Source organism: Larus michahellis, chromosome 1, assembly GCF_964199755.1.
Source record: "Larus michahellis chromosome 1, bLarMic1.1, whole genome shotgun sequence".
Lineage (NCBI taxonomy): Eukaryota > Metazoa > Chordata > Aves > Charadriiformes > Laridae > Larus > Larus michahellis.
In genome coordinates, this window is record NC_133896.1 from 210823183 (window position 1) to 210836330 (window position 13148).

The 13148-nt window shown below is 42.0% G+C and overlaps 1 protein-coding gene across 1 annotated transcript; it reads right to left on the reverse strand.

The window, feature by feature from the left end:
• MED17 (mediator complex subunit 17) lies at positions 1–12777 on the reverse strand. The gene is made up of 12 exons (XM_074571314.1): positions 12455–12777; positions 12002–12168; positions 11459–11678; positions 10080–10216; positions 9894–9978; positions 8663–8815; positions 7718–7848; positions 6474–6658; positions 5765–5902; positions 3889–4006; positions 1651–1810; positions 1–1262 (listed from the first exon to the last, which is right to left on the reverse strand). The coding sequence occupies exons 1-12, from the start codon at positions 12684–12686 to the stop codon at positions 1057–1059; spliced, it is 1932 nt and encodes a 643-aa protein (XP_074427415.1). The 5' UTR covers positions 12687–12777; the 3' UTR covers positions 1–1056.
• Between the last annotated feature and the right edge of the window lie 371 nt (positions 12778–13148).

A 13148-nucleotide genomic window follows, 5' to 3' on the forward strand; every position in this document is an offset into this window, starting at 1 on the left:
AAGACGAAAACATAGCTTTTATTATTTTAAAAGAACTCAGGAGAGCTGATATTGGGATATTATTGTTTCTCTGGATGATAATCAGTTCCAGCGCAGTGGGGGAAAAAAAAAAAATAAAAGAGAAAAAAGAACAGCACAAGCGTGGAGATCCAAGGTCTACTGCATGAGAGTTACCTGCTTCTATCCAGACGTGAATTTACACATCACCCACAAACTCAAATTATCAGGAGAATTTTGCAAGGAGAGCAAGACCCCTTCCTCTACATGCTTGCAAAAAAACAAGGACAGAAAACACCAGCAAAGTAACCGACACCACGTAGGCTCACTGGCAGCCATCAGAGAGGGACGACATTTGCCACGAGCTGTGACTTTGTAAAACTCTCAACTTAAACAAATCACCAAGTAAATACATCTCTTAAAAAGAAATGGGTAACCCAGAAGCCGTATCAATGTACAAACGCCAACTCAAGAACGTCACGCGGTGAAGACTGTTCCTTGAATCTTAAGTTTTGTTTCGCCTTAATTCTTGACAAGGGAGCTCTGCTTCTCCACTGTTGTCCCACTTCTAATCAAATGACTCCATTAGCTTCCACCAGGACAGCCATTCCCTGTGGTATACGCCACTAAAACACTTACCGATGGCACAATTCTATTGTAATAATTTGCTTTTTTTTCAGAAATATTTGCAAAGATCTATTGACAAAAGTAGGGGCACCGGGGGAAAGGGAATGACTCTGAGCAGACACCTTTCATGCAGGAAAGGGTACTGAATTTAATTTTATCACAGAAAAAATACATTAATTACTCAGCTATGTTACTCTAGATAGAGGAATCCGCAAAGATACAGCTGAAAGGAACTTTTTCAAAAAGTTGTATTTTATGTCATTGAAAAAAAAGTTTTATTATAAACAACTACAATGGATGTATCTGTACAGGAATAAATTTGCTTTTGCTTTCTTGTGTTGCCCCATAGTTCCGTTTCCCCTTGCTGCACAGGCAGCGATGGTTCGCAGCACAGCAATGATTCAAAGCCCCCACGGAGAGGCTGACAGATTATTAGCATGGAGTTAGGGCGGCCATGAGGAGTTCCATTTTATACACAAAGTTACGCCCTTCCATTTTATTCCACTGCACTTCCTTGAAGGGCCCCCGGAGATGATTCCACTTGTTGTCTTGCAGTACGTCGCCTTTGGGGAGATCTTTGCACTGACTCCGTGGAAACTGAACCATGACTTTGCTGCCGCTTTCTGGACCATTACGTACTGTGATGAACAGAGAATTTTATAAGCATTTTTTTACACTGTAGGAATCCCTCATATTAAATATCCTTCCTCATGTATGCTATACATTACTCCTATTCAATTACAAACATGCTGAAAGTGAACAAGGGAAATTACCTAACTTTTTTTATTTTAGCTTTTTCTCTTTGAATTTTCCCCTCTCTTATCTCCCGCTTCTTTCTGGGCAAAGTATTGATTCTATTTAGGTCTCAGGTCCATACACAAAAGAGACAGACTCTAGACTTCTATAAAATAATGGCAATTTATAGCAAAAAATTCTAGAAACTATTTCAGGAAGAGACTTACAAAGCCTGGAGAATTTGTTGAAGATTTTTAAGTATTTCCATACATTTGCAATAGAAAACACTACCTGAAATGGCATAGTCTCCATTTGGTGATGCTACAGTTATTGCTGATGCATTGCCAATACTCTCCACTGGCCCCAGACCAACGTGGTTACTGAAACTCAGCACGTGCCATCCCATAACTTTCGCAAGCTGCTGAACTGCATGGACTTGGTGCTGTGACATCTGAAAGATAACAAGAGGTTCGTCTTCTGTTCAGTACTGCACACCACAGAAAGACTTGCATATTGATTTTACCAAGCCTTTTTCCTTCTGCCATACAGTAGTTATTTAGAAAAGTGACTTTGTCTTATAGGTTCTCTAGTTTCAGAGGAACTTTTTTTGGTTTTTAATATACACGCTATGTAAGTGCTGGGAAACTGTTGTGTTATTTGAATTTAGACTAGTTCCTTAATATAGTCAGATTAATTTTTCATAGGTATATGGGCTTCTGCAGTTATCACAGGTATATAGGCTTATGAAGTTCAACAAGACCAAGAGCAGGGTCCTCCATCTGGGTCGGGGCAATCCCAAGCACCGATAGAGGCTGGGCAGTGACTGGCTTGAGAGCAGCCCTGAAGAAAAGGACTTGGGGGTGCTGGTGGACGAGGGGCTCAACATGAGCCATCAGTGTGCACTAGCAGCCCAGAAAGCCAATCGTATCCTGGGCTGCATCAGGAGAAGCGTGGCCAGCAGGTTGAGGGAGGTGATTCGCCCCTTATACTCCACTCTTGTGAGACCCCACCTGGAGTACTGCGTCCAGTTCTGGAAGCCCTACTACAAGGAAGATATGGATGTGCTGGACCGTGTCCAGAGAAGGGCCACGAGGATGATCAGAGGGCTGGAGCACCTCTCCTATGAGGACAGACTGAGGGAGTTGGGGTCGTTCAGTCTGGAGAAAAGAAGGCTCCGAGGAGACCTTATAGTGGCCTACCAGTATCTTAAGGGGGCCTACAAGAAAGCTGGGGAGGGACTTTTTAGGATGTCGGGGAATGGTAGGACTAGAGGGAATGGATTAAAACTAGAGATGGGTCGATTCAGACTGGACGTTAGGAAGAAGTTCTTCACCATGAGGGTGGTGAGACACTGGAACAGGTTGCCCAGAGAGGTGGTGGAAGCCCCATCCCTGGAAGTTTTTAAGACCAGGCTGGATGGGGCTCTGAGCAGCCTGGTCTAGTGGGAGGTGTCCCTGCCCAGGGCAGGGGGGTTGGAACTGGATGATCTTTAAGGTCCCTTCCAACCCTAACAATTCTATGATTTTATTTAACTGTTGCTTTCAATTTACAAAAACCTTTATTCAGGTCTCAAGAACTAATTCAAGAGATACAAACAGGATTTTGAAATAATCCTTTCTTTGAATGGAAATGAGATCTCTGCTGTAAAATATGTAAAATCTGTGATAGCATTACCATAGCAAACTCAGAAAAAAAAAAAGTTGGGGTTCTCAGACACATGATTATCTCCATTAATACTCAAGTGTAAGCACTGGAGTTTAACAGCTTAAAAGTTTAAATGCTAATGTTTTTCTGTATCAAGACTTAACACTTGTAACAAGGAAGACTCTAGCACCATTCAGCAGTTTTCTGTGAACGAGTCTGAAAATACTTGACCAAAAAGAGATACCATCAGCAGAATCTGTTTCAACTCGTTTTGTGTGTCATGGAGTTTCGTATAACTGCAACAGGCCAAACGCTGTTATTAAAGACCTGTATTTTTACTATTTATAATGCATAGTAGGGAAACTGTCACTTCTGACTAAAACCAGCAGCTTGCTCTAAGCAATTAAGAAAACACGGTTCATTCAAATATCAGCTGATTTAGTAATGGCTGATGCAAAGTGAACATTACCAAGACAATGTTGAAATGACAGTCATTGTGGGCTCATTAAGATCTCTACTCTAGATAGGACCTGGTTACAGTAAGTTTCATACATTGAATACTTTATTGTCTGCTATGACTCTCTCTGACTTGTTCCGAAGTAAGCAAAAATCTTAGTGCTCCCATAATGCGGAGCATAAGGAAATGTATTTTAAATGGGAGGCAAAAAGTTATTATTACTACTGACTTTAGTAAAATCTGGCATTATATTTTATTAACAGTTGCTAAGGTCACTATACAAACATACTGAAAAATTCAGGCATCCACCTTCCTATTTTCACTATCTTTATTTGAAGTTTTCTAACATTTTCCACACAAAGGTGAGATTCTAACTTCTTGTTCCCCAAACACCACAAGAAAGGGAAGCGTAATGTATGAGAGTCTACCTGAGATAAAAGGAAATCCTGCAGTTCTTGCTCTTGATGGGACAACGTAATAACTCTTCCATCTCTATGCACGACTCTGATCTGCTCAACCCCGATGTTCAGCTGTAGCTGAATGGATCTTTGAAGACAAGATGGATATTTATTCAAAATGTATTACAACACTTACAGAATCCCTCTCATTCATTGACAAGAGCTCTAAGATGAAGATGGTGCAAAGCCTATGGAATATAACAGCAACTCCAAACGTTTCGGTTTCATCACTCGCCACAACAGCTCCCTCTATACTGCAGGGAACACGTTCTGTGGCGTGTTCCCAGAGCTGGTCCACTGCTCAGGTCAAGGAGCCTCCTGAGGTGCCTCACAGCTCCCTCCCTGTCACTGTGCCCAGGTTTCCTTCCAGAGGTGCGGAGGAAAATGGTGTATACTCAGGGCCTTTTCTATCCCACAGCCAAGACTTGGGCAGCATGTGTGCTCTGGAACTGAGACTGCAAACTGCACCAGTGACCGCAGTCTGCTCCACACTCTGGACACAGCCAGGGAGGATTTCTCAAAATGGAAAAAACAACTGGTTCATCCACTGTCAACGCATTAGTTAATTCACTGCTGGTCAGCGTGCAGACATTCATTTCCAGAAGACGAAATCTCGTATTTTGATAATAATGTATGTAACTAATAGCATGAATTAGAGGAGTTCCACATTTCAGTGCGTATGCAGCCAGGCTAGGACTGAGCACTATCTCTCCATGACCAGACTGGAAGTTTAGAATCCAGCACATACAAAGATACTTTATATTCAGCTATCTCTATCCAAAATAAATCCCCCCTTAAACGTCCACTTTCGCCTTCAATTCCTTCTTTGAAAGGAAACCGTGCTAGTTAACTACTTACTAAGTTTCTACATTAAAGTATGAAGTAGGTGAAGAATTTTCTTAGGGTGGCTGTTCTCCCCAACTCAGGAAAACGCACACTCGCACACAAATAATGGGCTCCTACTTGCCTATCTGAAGAGGACCTAAACCTGTAAAACACAACTTGAATACAGTTTGCCATCATCATGAAGTTCAACAAGACCAAGGGCAGGGTCCTCCATCTGGGTCGGGGCAATCCCAAGCACCGATATAGGCTGGGCAGTGACTGGCTTGAGAGCAGCCCTGAAGAAAAGGACTTGGGGGTGCTGGTGGACGAGAGGCTCAACGTGAGCCGTCAGTGTGCACTAGCAGCCCAGAAAGCCAATTGTATCCTGGGCTGCATCAGGAGAAGCGTGGCCAGCAGGTTGAGGGAGGTGATTCTCCCCCTCTACTCCACTCTTGTGAGACCCCACCTGGAGTACTGCATCCAATTCTGGAGCCCCTACTACAAGGAAGATATGGATGTGCTGCAATGTGTCCAGAGAAGGGCCACGAGGATGATCAGAGGGCTGGAGCACCTCTCCTATGAGGACAGACTGAGGGAGTTGGGGTTGTTCAGTCTGGAGAAAAGAAGGCTCCGAGGAGACCTTATAGTGGCCTGCCAGTATCTTAAGGGGGCCTACAAGAAAGCTGGGGAGGGACTTTTTAGGATGTCGGGGAATGGTAGGACTAGAGGGAATGGATTAAAACTAGAGATGGGTCGATTCAGACTGGACGTTAGGAAGAAGTTCTTCACCATGACGGCGGTGAGACACTGGAACAGGTTGCCCAGAGAGGTGGTGGAAGCTTTTTAAGGCCAGGCTGGATGGGGCTCTGAGCAGCCTGATCTAGTGGGAGGTGTCCCTGCCTATGGCAGGGGGGTTGGAACTGGATGATCTTTAAGGTCCCTTCCAACCCTGACAATTCTGTGATTCTATGATCGTTGCGTGCTTCTACAACTAGAAAGATACATGCATTTTCATACTTACTTGCATATCTGTTCGTATCCTTGAGAAGTTATTAGAACTTTAACACTGGATTCATAAACATCATTTATATTCGACCAGTGGGCCTGAATCTGAGGATCCTCAATACGACTAGCCAGACTGTCGATGGTTCGAGCAGTTCTAGAAGACAAAGACTTATTCCAGCCACAATAATCTAGACAGTTTGTGCTGTTATCTTCTTTAAATGAAATGAGTAGGTTATTAGTTCGGGGTTGGGTGGGGTTTTGTTTTCGTGGCACACACAAAAAAAAAAGAAATCATAAATTTTACAGAACTATGTAGATCAAAAGTTCTATTTCAGCACCAGCCTGGTGCTAATGAAGCACACTTATTTACTCTGCATATTTCACATGCATTCTGCAGAAGTATTAAAGTGATATTACTACTCAGTGTCAGCTACTACACAGCAAAGAATACTAAAATGGATTTATGTAGTTTAAGAAAAGTAGGGACAACTATCAGCAGCCTACATCACAACTGTCACAGAGATCTCAACGAATGATTTTTTTTTTTGCCTTTTTTTTTTTATTTCCTCATATTCGTGATGTTATTAGTTCCTAGTACTTAAAAATAAAGGCTATTTTAACCAGGAAAGAAGCAGCTGGATTAAGAACACTGAAAAAAAGATCAGTTGTATTCTACATAATGGCACATTTTATTGTAACTTTGACAAGAATAGCCTGTCACCTACCTGCGTCTCAAAAAGATATGTTTTGCCTGCTTTATTATCTTTTCCAGAAGTCCTTCATTCGACTGTAAAGAACTGATATCATTTTTATCAAAAGCCTGGGGTCCTGCAAGTCTCATTCTCTTATGGCCAAAAGGCGCACTAGCTGGATGTGGCATCACTGTGGAGCTCAGGGTTTGCTTGTGACACTGCAACAAACAATAGATGTCATAAAAGGAAGTGACCAAATAATATGTCTGCAAGAAATAATGTGTATACTACAATATGCTGCTTCACATCAAGTTTTTTAACCATACATACTTTCAAGAAGTGCAACTTTTTGACTTCATAAACTTGACAGCACTTTAAAGCCAGCTTTACACTCGTACTTTGCCTCCACTGTTTATGCAGGTCTTTCAAACCTTATGAAAAGTGATTTTTTAAAAAAGATGCTACATAACAAAAATTTGGTAGTATGGCAGTAGCTCCTACTAGTAAGTCTGCCTTGTATACATCTCTGCAGACAGACAGAATGGTCAAAAAAAAAAAATAACGGAAGCATTTTAGAAGTGAAAACCCGGGTACAAAAAGATTTAGCAACCTGTTGGAAGGCAAGAAAGGAAAATTCACAACAGAGCTGGGCACTGAGCCAAAGCTTCATGAAACCTATTTCAGCGTCTCAAACACTGGACTATTCCACATGACTGCATGAATTGCAAAGCCATGCTCTAAGGAGAGGGACGCTCTCTGGAACGTGGTTTCACAACTGCTTAGACGTCTAAAATTGTGCTCTTTTCTTGATCAGACGCAACCTCAACCTTCTACCCCAGGCCCTTCTGCTAGATTATACGAGAATCTCAAACACATAAGCAGAGAAATGGACCTCAAAAGAAGCAAAGTTATTATGGTAACTGATGGTTCTTTCTTCTTGGGAGTACAGTCTGCACAGATGCTCACTTAAAGTACTTGACAAGCACTAATTAGACACAAAGAAAAAAGGGAGACTGATGAACTCTACTGGAAAAACCTTGCATGGCTTTTCTGGAGTGAGCAGCCGGGCCTGAGGTTAAGTAAAGAATGTTCTTTACTTAGTAAGGAACTCCCTAACCGACCACACATACTAAAACTGTCCGGTAGGTTGCCTTACACGAATGGATAGAAATTGCCTGGCCTCTAGTGGCACTCGTTGTTACAACAGCGCCGCACACTATGTAGAAGTCTAAACAAAAGCCCAAAGACTCCTCAGTACTTGACCGTAAATGCATTACCTCTCTGATAAGTTGATGCAAATTATGTTCCAGAACATAGAGATGATCCTCTGGATTCTGTTTTTCAGAAGCAGACTTCTGTGATTTTTTGTCATTGGAAGAGTGACACAGAGAAATAGACAACTGCAAACCTGTACAAAGCAGATTAAAATAAATAATAAATGAGGACACTGACCATTTTCAAGCAGGCTACTGAGCACTGCTTTTTCTTCACATTTTATAGTCAGTAGTTTTACAACCAGTATTCACCACATCAGAGAAAAACCAAAGAATGATGCTGAAGAGCACAGCACCAAAAGCAAGTAAGACTTGCTAGTCACTGAAGTGTTGACAGGCCAACCGTTAACTCACTAGGTGCATTTCACACCAATTTCTACGGCTCAACCCCACACAAAAAGAAGAGTCCCCAGGAACCCGTTTCTTCCCCAATGAAGGAATGATTTACCACCATATAAAATTTAAGCAATCCAGAAACACAGTTCTTCACATCATATAATCAGTTGTGTACCCCTTGCGTGAACACAGGATTCACAGTCGACTCTGAGCCACCTTTATGCTGTTTACTTATCCTCATTGAGGAGCATTAGCCTCCGTTCTTCTGAAGACTCATTAACTCAAGTCTTAACTTTCACCTGCATGCAATCCAGGAGCGGTAACTTACACACAGCTCCAAACTCAAACGAGCACATGGCATTACAGTTGCTAGCTTTAAGTGCTACTGACAAAAAACACAATCACGAAGAAAAACAATCCAAAATCCACACAATAAAACATGAGTAAACTAGAAACTAAAGTGCATTAGTTTAATTTTTCTATACTTAGCAAGCAAAATTCAACTTTTAGGGTTTTTTAAGAACAGTGTTAAAAAAGGTCACATCAATCAGACTTTCAGTTCATGTTTAAGCAAGTAATCCATAGGTTAAGAAGTCTTAAAAAGTTTCCTACCTGGGAAAGGCTGGGAGATTATCTGATTTTTCACAACAATGTGAGGAATTTGTGATTTAATTTGAACGGCTTCTCGTGACAGCTGGGCAAAAATTTCTTTACATAAAAGAACATTCTGCGCAGTCTCCAACTTTGTCTGCCAGTGTGGAGAACCTGAAAATACAAATCAACATTTGCAGAAGAGTCAAGAGAAGCTACAAAGGTAGCTTCAGATACCAGAGTATCTATGAGTAATCGCTAAGATAAGGCAGTCAGTATCTTCTATCCAAACTGAGTATTTTCAGAATTTTATCTCAGTTTAAGCAAGCACTTTAAGATAACACTAGTGCACTTTACTTCAATTTTACAAATATGTACGTTGTGAACTGCAACTCCCTATTACCTTCCCAGGCCTTTTGTGAACTCTGCTTATGAAGCCCTGCTTCTTAAGTTGCAATTTACTTTCAATGATACTTTCAGCTTTATTAAATCCACTCTACAACAAACCACCAAATAATGTTTAATTCACGTCCATGCTTTCACAGGATTTATAGGCCTAACGTTCTTGGAAGATTCTGGTCTGAGTAGGTACACAAGCTCTGTACTGTACCCTGAATACCAAATGAAACATCTACTTAATACAACATCCTGTCTATGTTCAAGACAGCACAATCACCTGTGTCACAGATCACCATGAATTAAAAGCCTGCCAGTTGTTTTTAACCCTAAAGAATTAAGGATTGAAGTTTTAATCCCAAAGGTTTACACCTTCAGATACTGTCACGTATCAAATGAAGCAAGCTACTATCTGCCAGGTGAGCTGTTGGTAATCAATGCACGTGCTGCCAACACACTTTCAGATTCATAGAAAACATACGAGCCACAGAAACAAATGATACATTTTGGGCAAAGTTAAGAGCAAACGGACATTTAGTCCAGTTGAGCCACAAGATCTTGGTTTGCTTTTGGTCACTCGCTCAAACTCTTAAGGACTTACGAAAGGCACTCCAGAATACCTGAAATATAATCCTAGTAATTTTATTTAAGAATTGAGTAAACACATATGAAAAATTGAAGTACACTTTGAAAGCATCATCGTTGCAAAGCCCAAGCAGCACCTACACAGAAAATTACAGTTTAAATAAGAATATTCTTGCTCACTCTTCTTTCAAGCTAGATTTTTCAAATAAACAACAGATGCAAACACATTTCTTGATAATCTGCTCAGAAAACAACATATAGCTAGCTATACCTGGTTTTGATTTTGGCATGGGTCTTTTAAAAAGATTGACTGTCCCAAGGTCACCAATGTCTGGAGCTTGTTTCTGAATAGAAACCTAGGTGAAAAGAGAATGTTATTTGATATTTGTTCTTTGTTGAACGCATACAAAGAACAAAACAAACCCCACACTGTATTATTAAAATTTCTCTCACAAACCTTTATATAGGCTGATCCTTCTAAATCACTTGGGATTTGAACATCCAAAGGACAGTAATCCTCAGGTATCTTTTTATCCAGGTCAATGTCAGTGTTCTTTATCACTTCAAAAGTGCCGTGATGAAGAAAAAGGGAGCCTAAGAAATGAAAGGCAAAAGACATACATACTATAAAGCATCTTCTGCAAATACTGAAGCCCATACCTCCATTTTGGAAGAACATGTATTTCTAAGTCTCCAAACCTCCGTAGCTGTGCTCGATTCAAATGTCTTAATGAATTCTTTAAAAAACAGGTAAATTAGAAAGCTCATTTCAGCACACCAACATCTCAGTCCTCCAGTGTCTGATGTGCAATATTTACAGTAAGTTAGCAAGTAGTATTTAATGGTTATGGGAGAAAACCAAGTGTTTCAAAACGGTGTCAGCAGAAGCAAGGAAGGAGAAAAAAAGATGTTTGGTTAAAACAAGACCAAAAAATTCACTGCCCAACATTTTGCAAGCAAGCAGCTCAAGGTGCAACACCCCTATGGATTTAAAGGAACACTGATGATGTTTGGCTTGCAGTCTTAAACTATGACAGTGTTCAGTCTGTAAAAACCAGCCATACAGCCAGTGATTCAGGGGGGAGCGATAAAGGCAGATGCCCACATCTGTCCTAGTTGCATCCCTTTAACATCCAGAGCATCCTTGAACATCTAGTTCAGGATAAATCACCTAAGAAGAGACATATTCTGGGTTACATCTACAGCTTCTTCATGAACACAAGATTAATAACCCTAAATTTGACAACGATGAAAACTGAAACCTAACATAACCAGTTTAGGTGCCTGCTTTGTATCTACATCTTAAGTTAGGCGAGATTCTGTATTCACTCCATAATTGGTTCTAGAACTCTGGGCTAGTTACCCACTCTTACTGAAATCCGTGAAATAATGCCTATTCTCAGTATCATTTCTCATAAACATGGGAATAATAGGTATAATAAATCTGTCTTCACTCAGAGAAAAATGCAAAATCCTCCTCAATCTTTTAAAAATGCTTTACAGATTAAATATAGATAAAAGCCAAAGATTCACAAGGGCTACCTGTCAACCGACCAACTACATTATCTATGTAGAATTGCTTCTGTAAAGGAATCTTTACTATAATCCTACACAATTAGCTTTTGAAATCAATTTCTAAGTTGAGGATAGCGGGATATTTTCCCTGATAATGAACTAAGTTTCTGCCTTTTATAATTCTGTCTCATAACTATAATAATATTTTACTGTCTGATATTGTTTTTTATTTAAAATATTCCATCTGTTTTTACAGTTAAAAAAAAATTCTTAAAATATAAATACCTATGCTTGAGAAAAACAAAAGATTCTACTGTATACCTGCACTTCTGTAGCTCAGATCGCCAAGAATTTTGTCTCCCACTTTCCTCAGCTTCCAGTGCTGTCTCAGTCTTAGCAGTTCAGAGTTGAAGTCTCTTTGTCGCTTATTTTCCTGGTTTTCTGCAACCGATTTGGATAATCTTTCTGCGCCTTTCAACAGGATTTGAGCTGCTCCAGCTAATGACTTCTTTTTCGAAATCAACTGTAGAAACTGAGGATTCTAGTAACAAATAAAGAGAAAAACTTTTTGTACCTTAATTCACCAAATATTATTAATGGAACTAATTGACAGTGACCGATAACTTAATTTAGCTCAATGTTCAGTAACTTATTTAGAAGAACTTTCATGACAATATTATATAGCTACAAGTAGCATTTTGACTTACAGCTTCAGCAGAGGCCTTTGAAATCAGCCTCACCTCCTATAAAGCACATTGCAAGGAACATTTTACTAAATCTTGCATATATCATACACAAAACACACCAGTGAAATAAAATCTTCAGTACCAAGTCATAAGAACTACACAACTAGGTAGAATATACCTGTTTTGGAGGAAGGGGATCCTGCACAACAGGATCTAGAGTCATGAACTTTTTATCCTTGACAATACTCAGAACATCATACAACACGCACATCTCAGTCAAGGCGCTTCTTAAGTTGTTCCTCACTGAATCCCAAGGCCAGAGGGATGGCTGAAACTTTACCAACCCTAAACATAAAACAAAATAAGGGAAAACAAAAGACTGTAAAAAGATACCGTGTGAGGCTCATTCTTAAACCACACAGGGGGCATAACGGCACGAAATATAACATAACAGCACAATGCCTGGATCTATCCTTTTCCACTCTACCGCTGTGATATGCTGGGACTCGGTCACGAATATCCCGACCCACGGGGGAAGGCAGGCTAGGCCCAAGCGCCCGTGGGGCGGCAGGCCTCCCTCAGCCGCAGGCCGGCGAGGGAGAGCTCAGGCTCCAGGCCCACCGTCCCTCACCTTCCTCATCCTCCGCCTCGCCCGGCTCGGCCCAGGCGCGGCCCGCCGAACCCGGCTCGTCCTCCTCGGAGCCGGAGCCCTGGCTGAAGTCGATGCGCTGCGCCAGGCGCGCCAAGTTCTGCGACATGGAGAGGGGCTGGAGGTAGGTCTCGCTGCCATCCAGCCCCACCTCCTGCACCTGCTTCTCGCACGCCGACTCGATGCTGATGCGCACCGCCGGCACCCCCGCCATCTTGGTGCGGCCACCCACCGCCCGACTGGCGCGCGACCCCCGCCCCGGCTACGGATGCCGAGAGGGGGCGGGGCCAGCGCCGGGAGGGCTCGGGTATTTCCGGAGGACGCTCGGGAAGGGGCGGGGCCATCGGCGGGAGTGCTCGGGTATTTCCGGGAGGCGCTCGGGAGTGGGCGGGGCCAGCGCCGGGAGGGCTCGGCTGTTTCCCGAGAGCGCGAGTGGCGGCGCCCCCAGAGGGGACGGAGGGGTGTGAGGGGACGGCGATAGCCGCGCGGTGGCCTGCGTTGTTGCTGCCACATTTCCACCGCCGATGACAATACACGGCTGCTTTCCTTTTCCCTCTAACGGCGCAGGCAACCGCTAGCCGATTTTACTCGTCAGAGGTGTCGATTTTCCTTTTACAGTGTTATTTTTGACCACAAGGTGGTTTAATTCCCCATTTTAACCATAAATTTACTTCTG

What these genes read in the sequence shown, in the direction of transcription:
- MED17 (XM_074571314.1), bottom strand. Translation starts at nt 12,686, where the DNA reads ATGGCGGGGGTGCCGGCGGTGCGCATCAGCATCGAGTCGGCGTGCGAG. An exon ending in AAGGATCAGCCTATATAAAG is followed by an intron (nt 9,979 to 10,079) that starts GTTTGTGAGAGA and finishes CTTTTCACCTAG; the next exon opens with GTTTCTATTCAGAAACAAGC. An exon ending in TGGAGACTATGCCATTTCAG is followed by an intron (nt 1,263 to 1,650) that starts GTAGTGTTTTCT and finishes TGTTCATCACAG; the next exon opens with TACGTAATGGTCCAGAAAGC.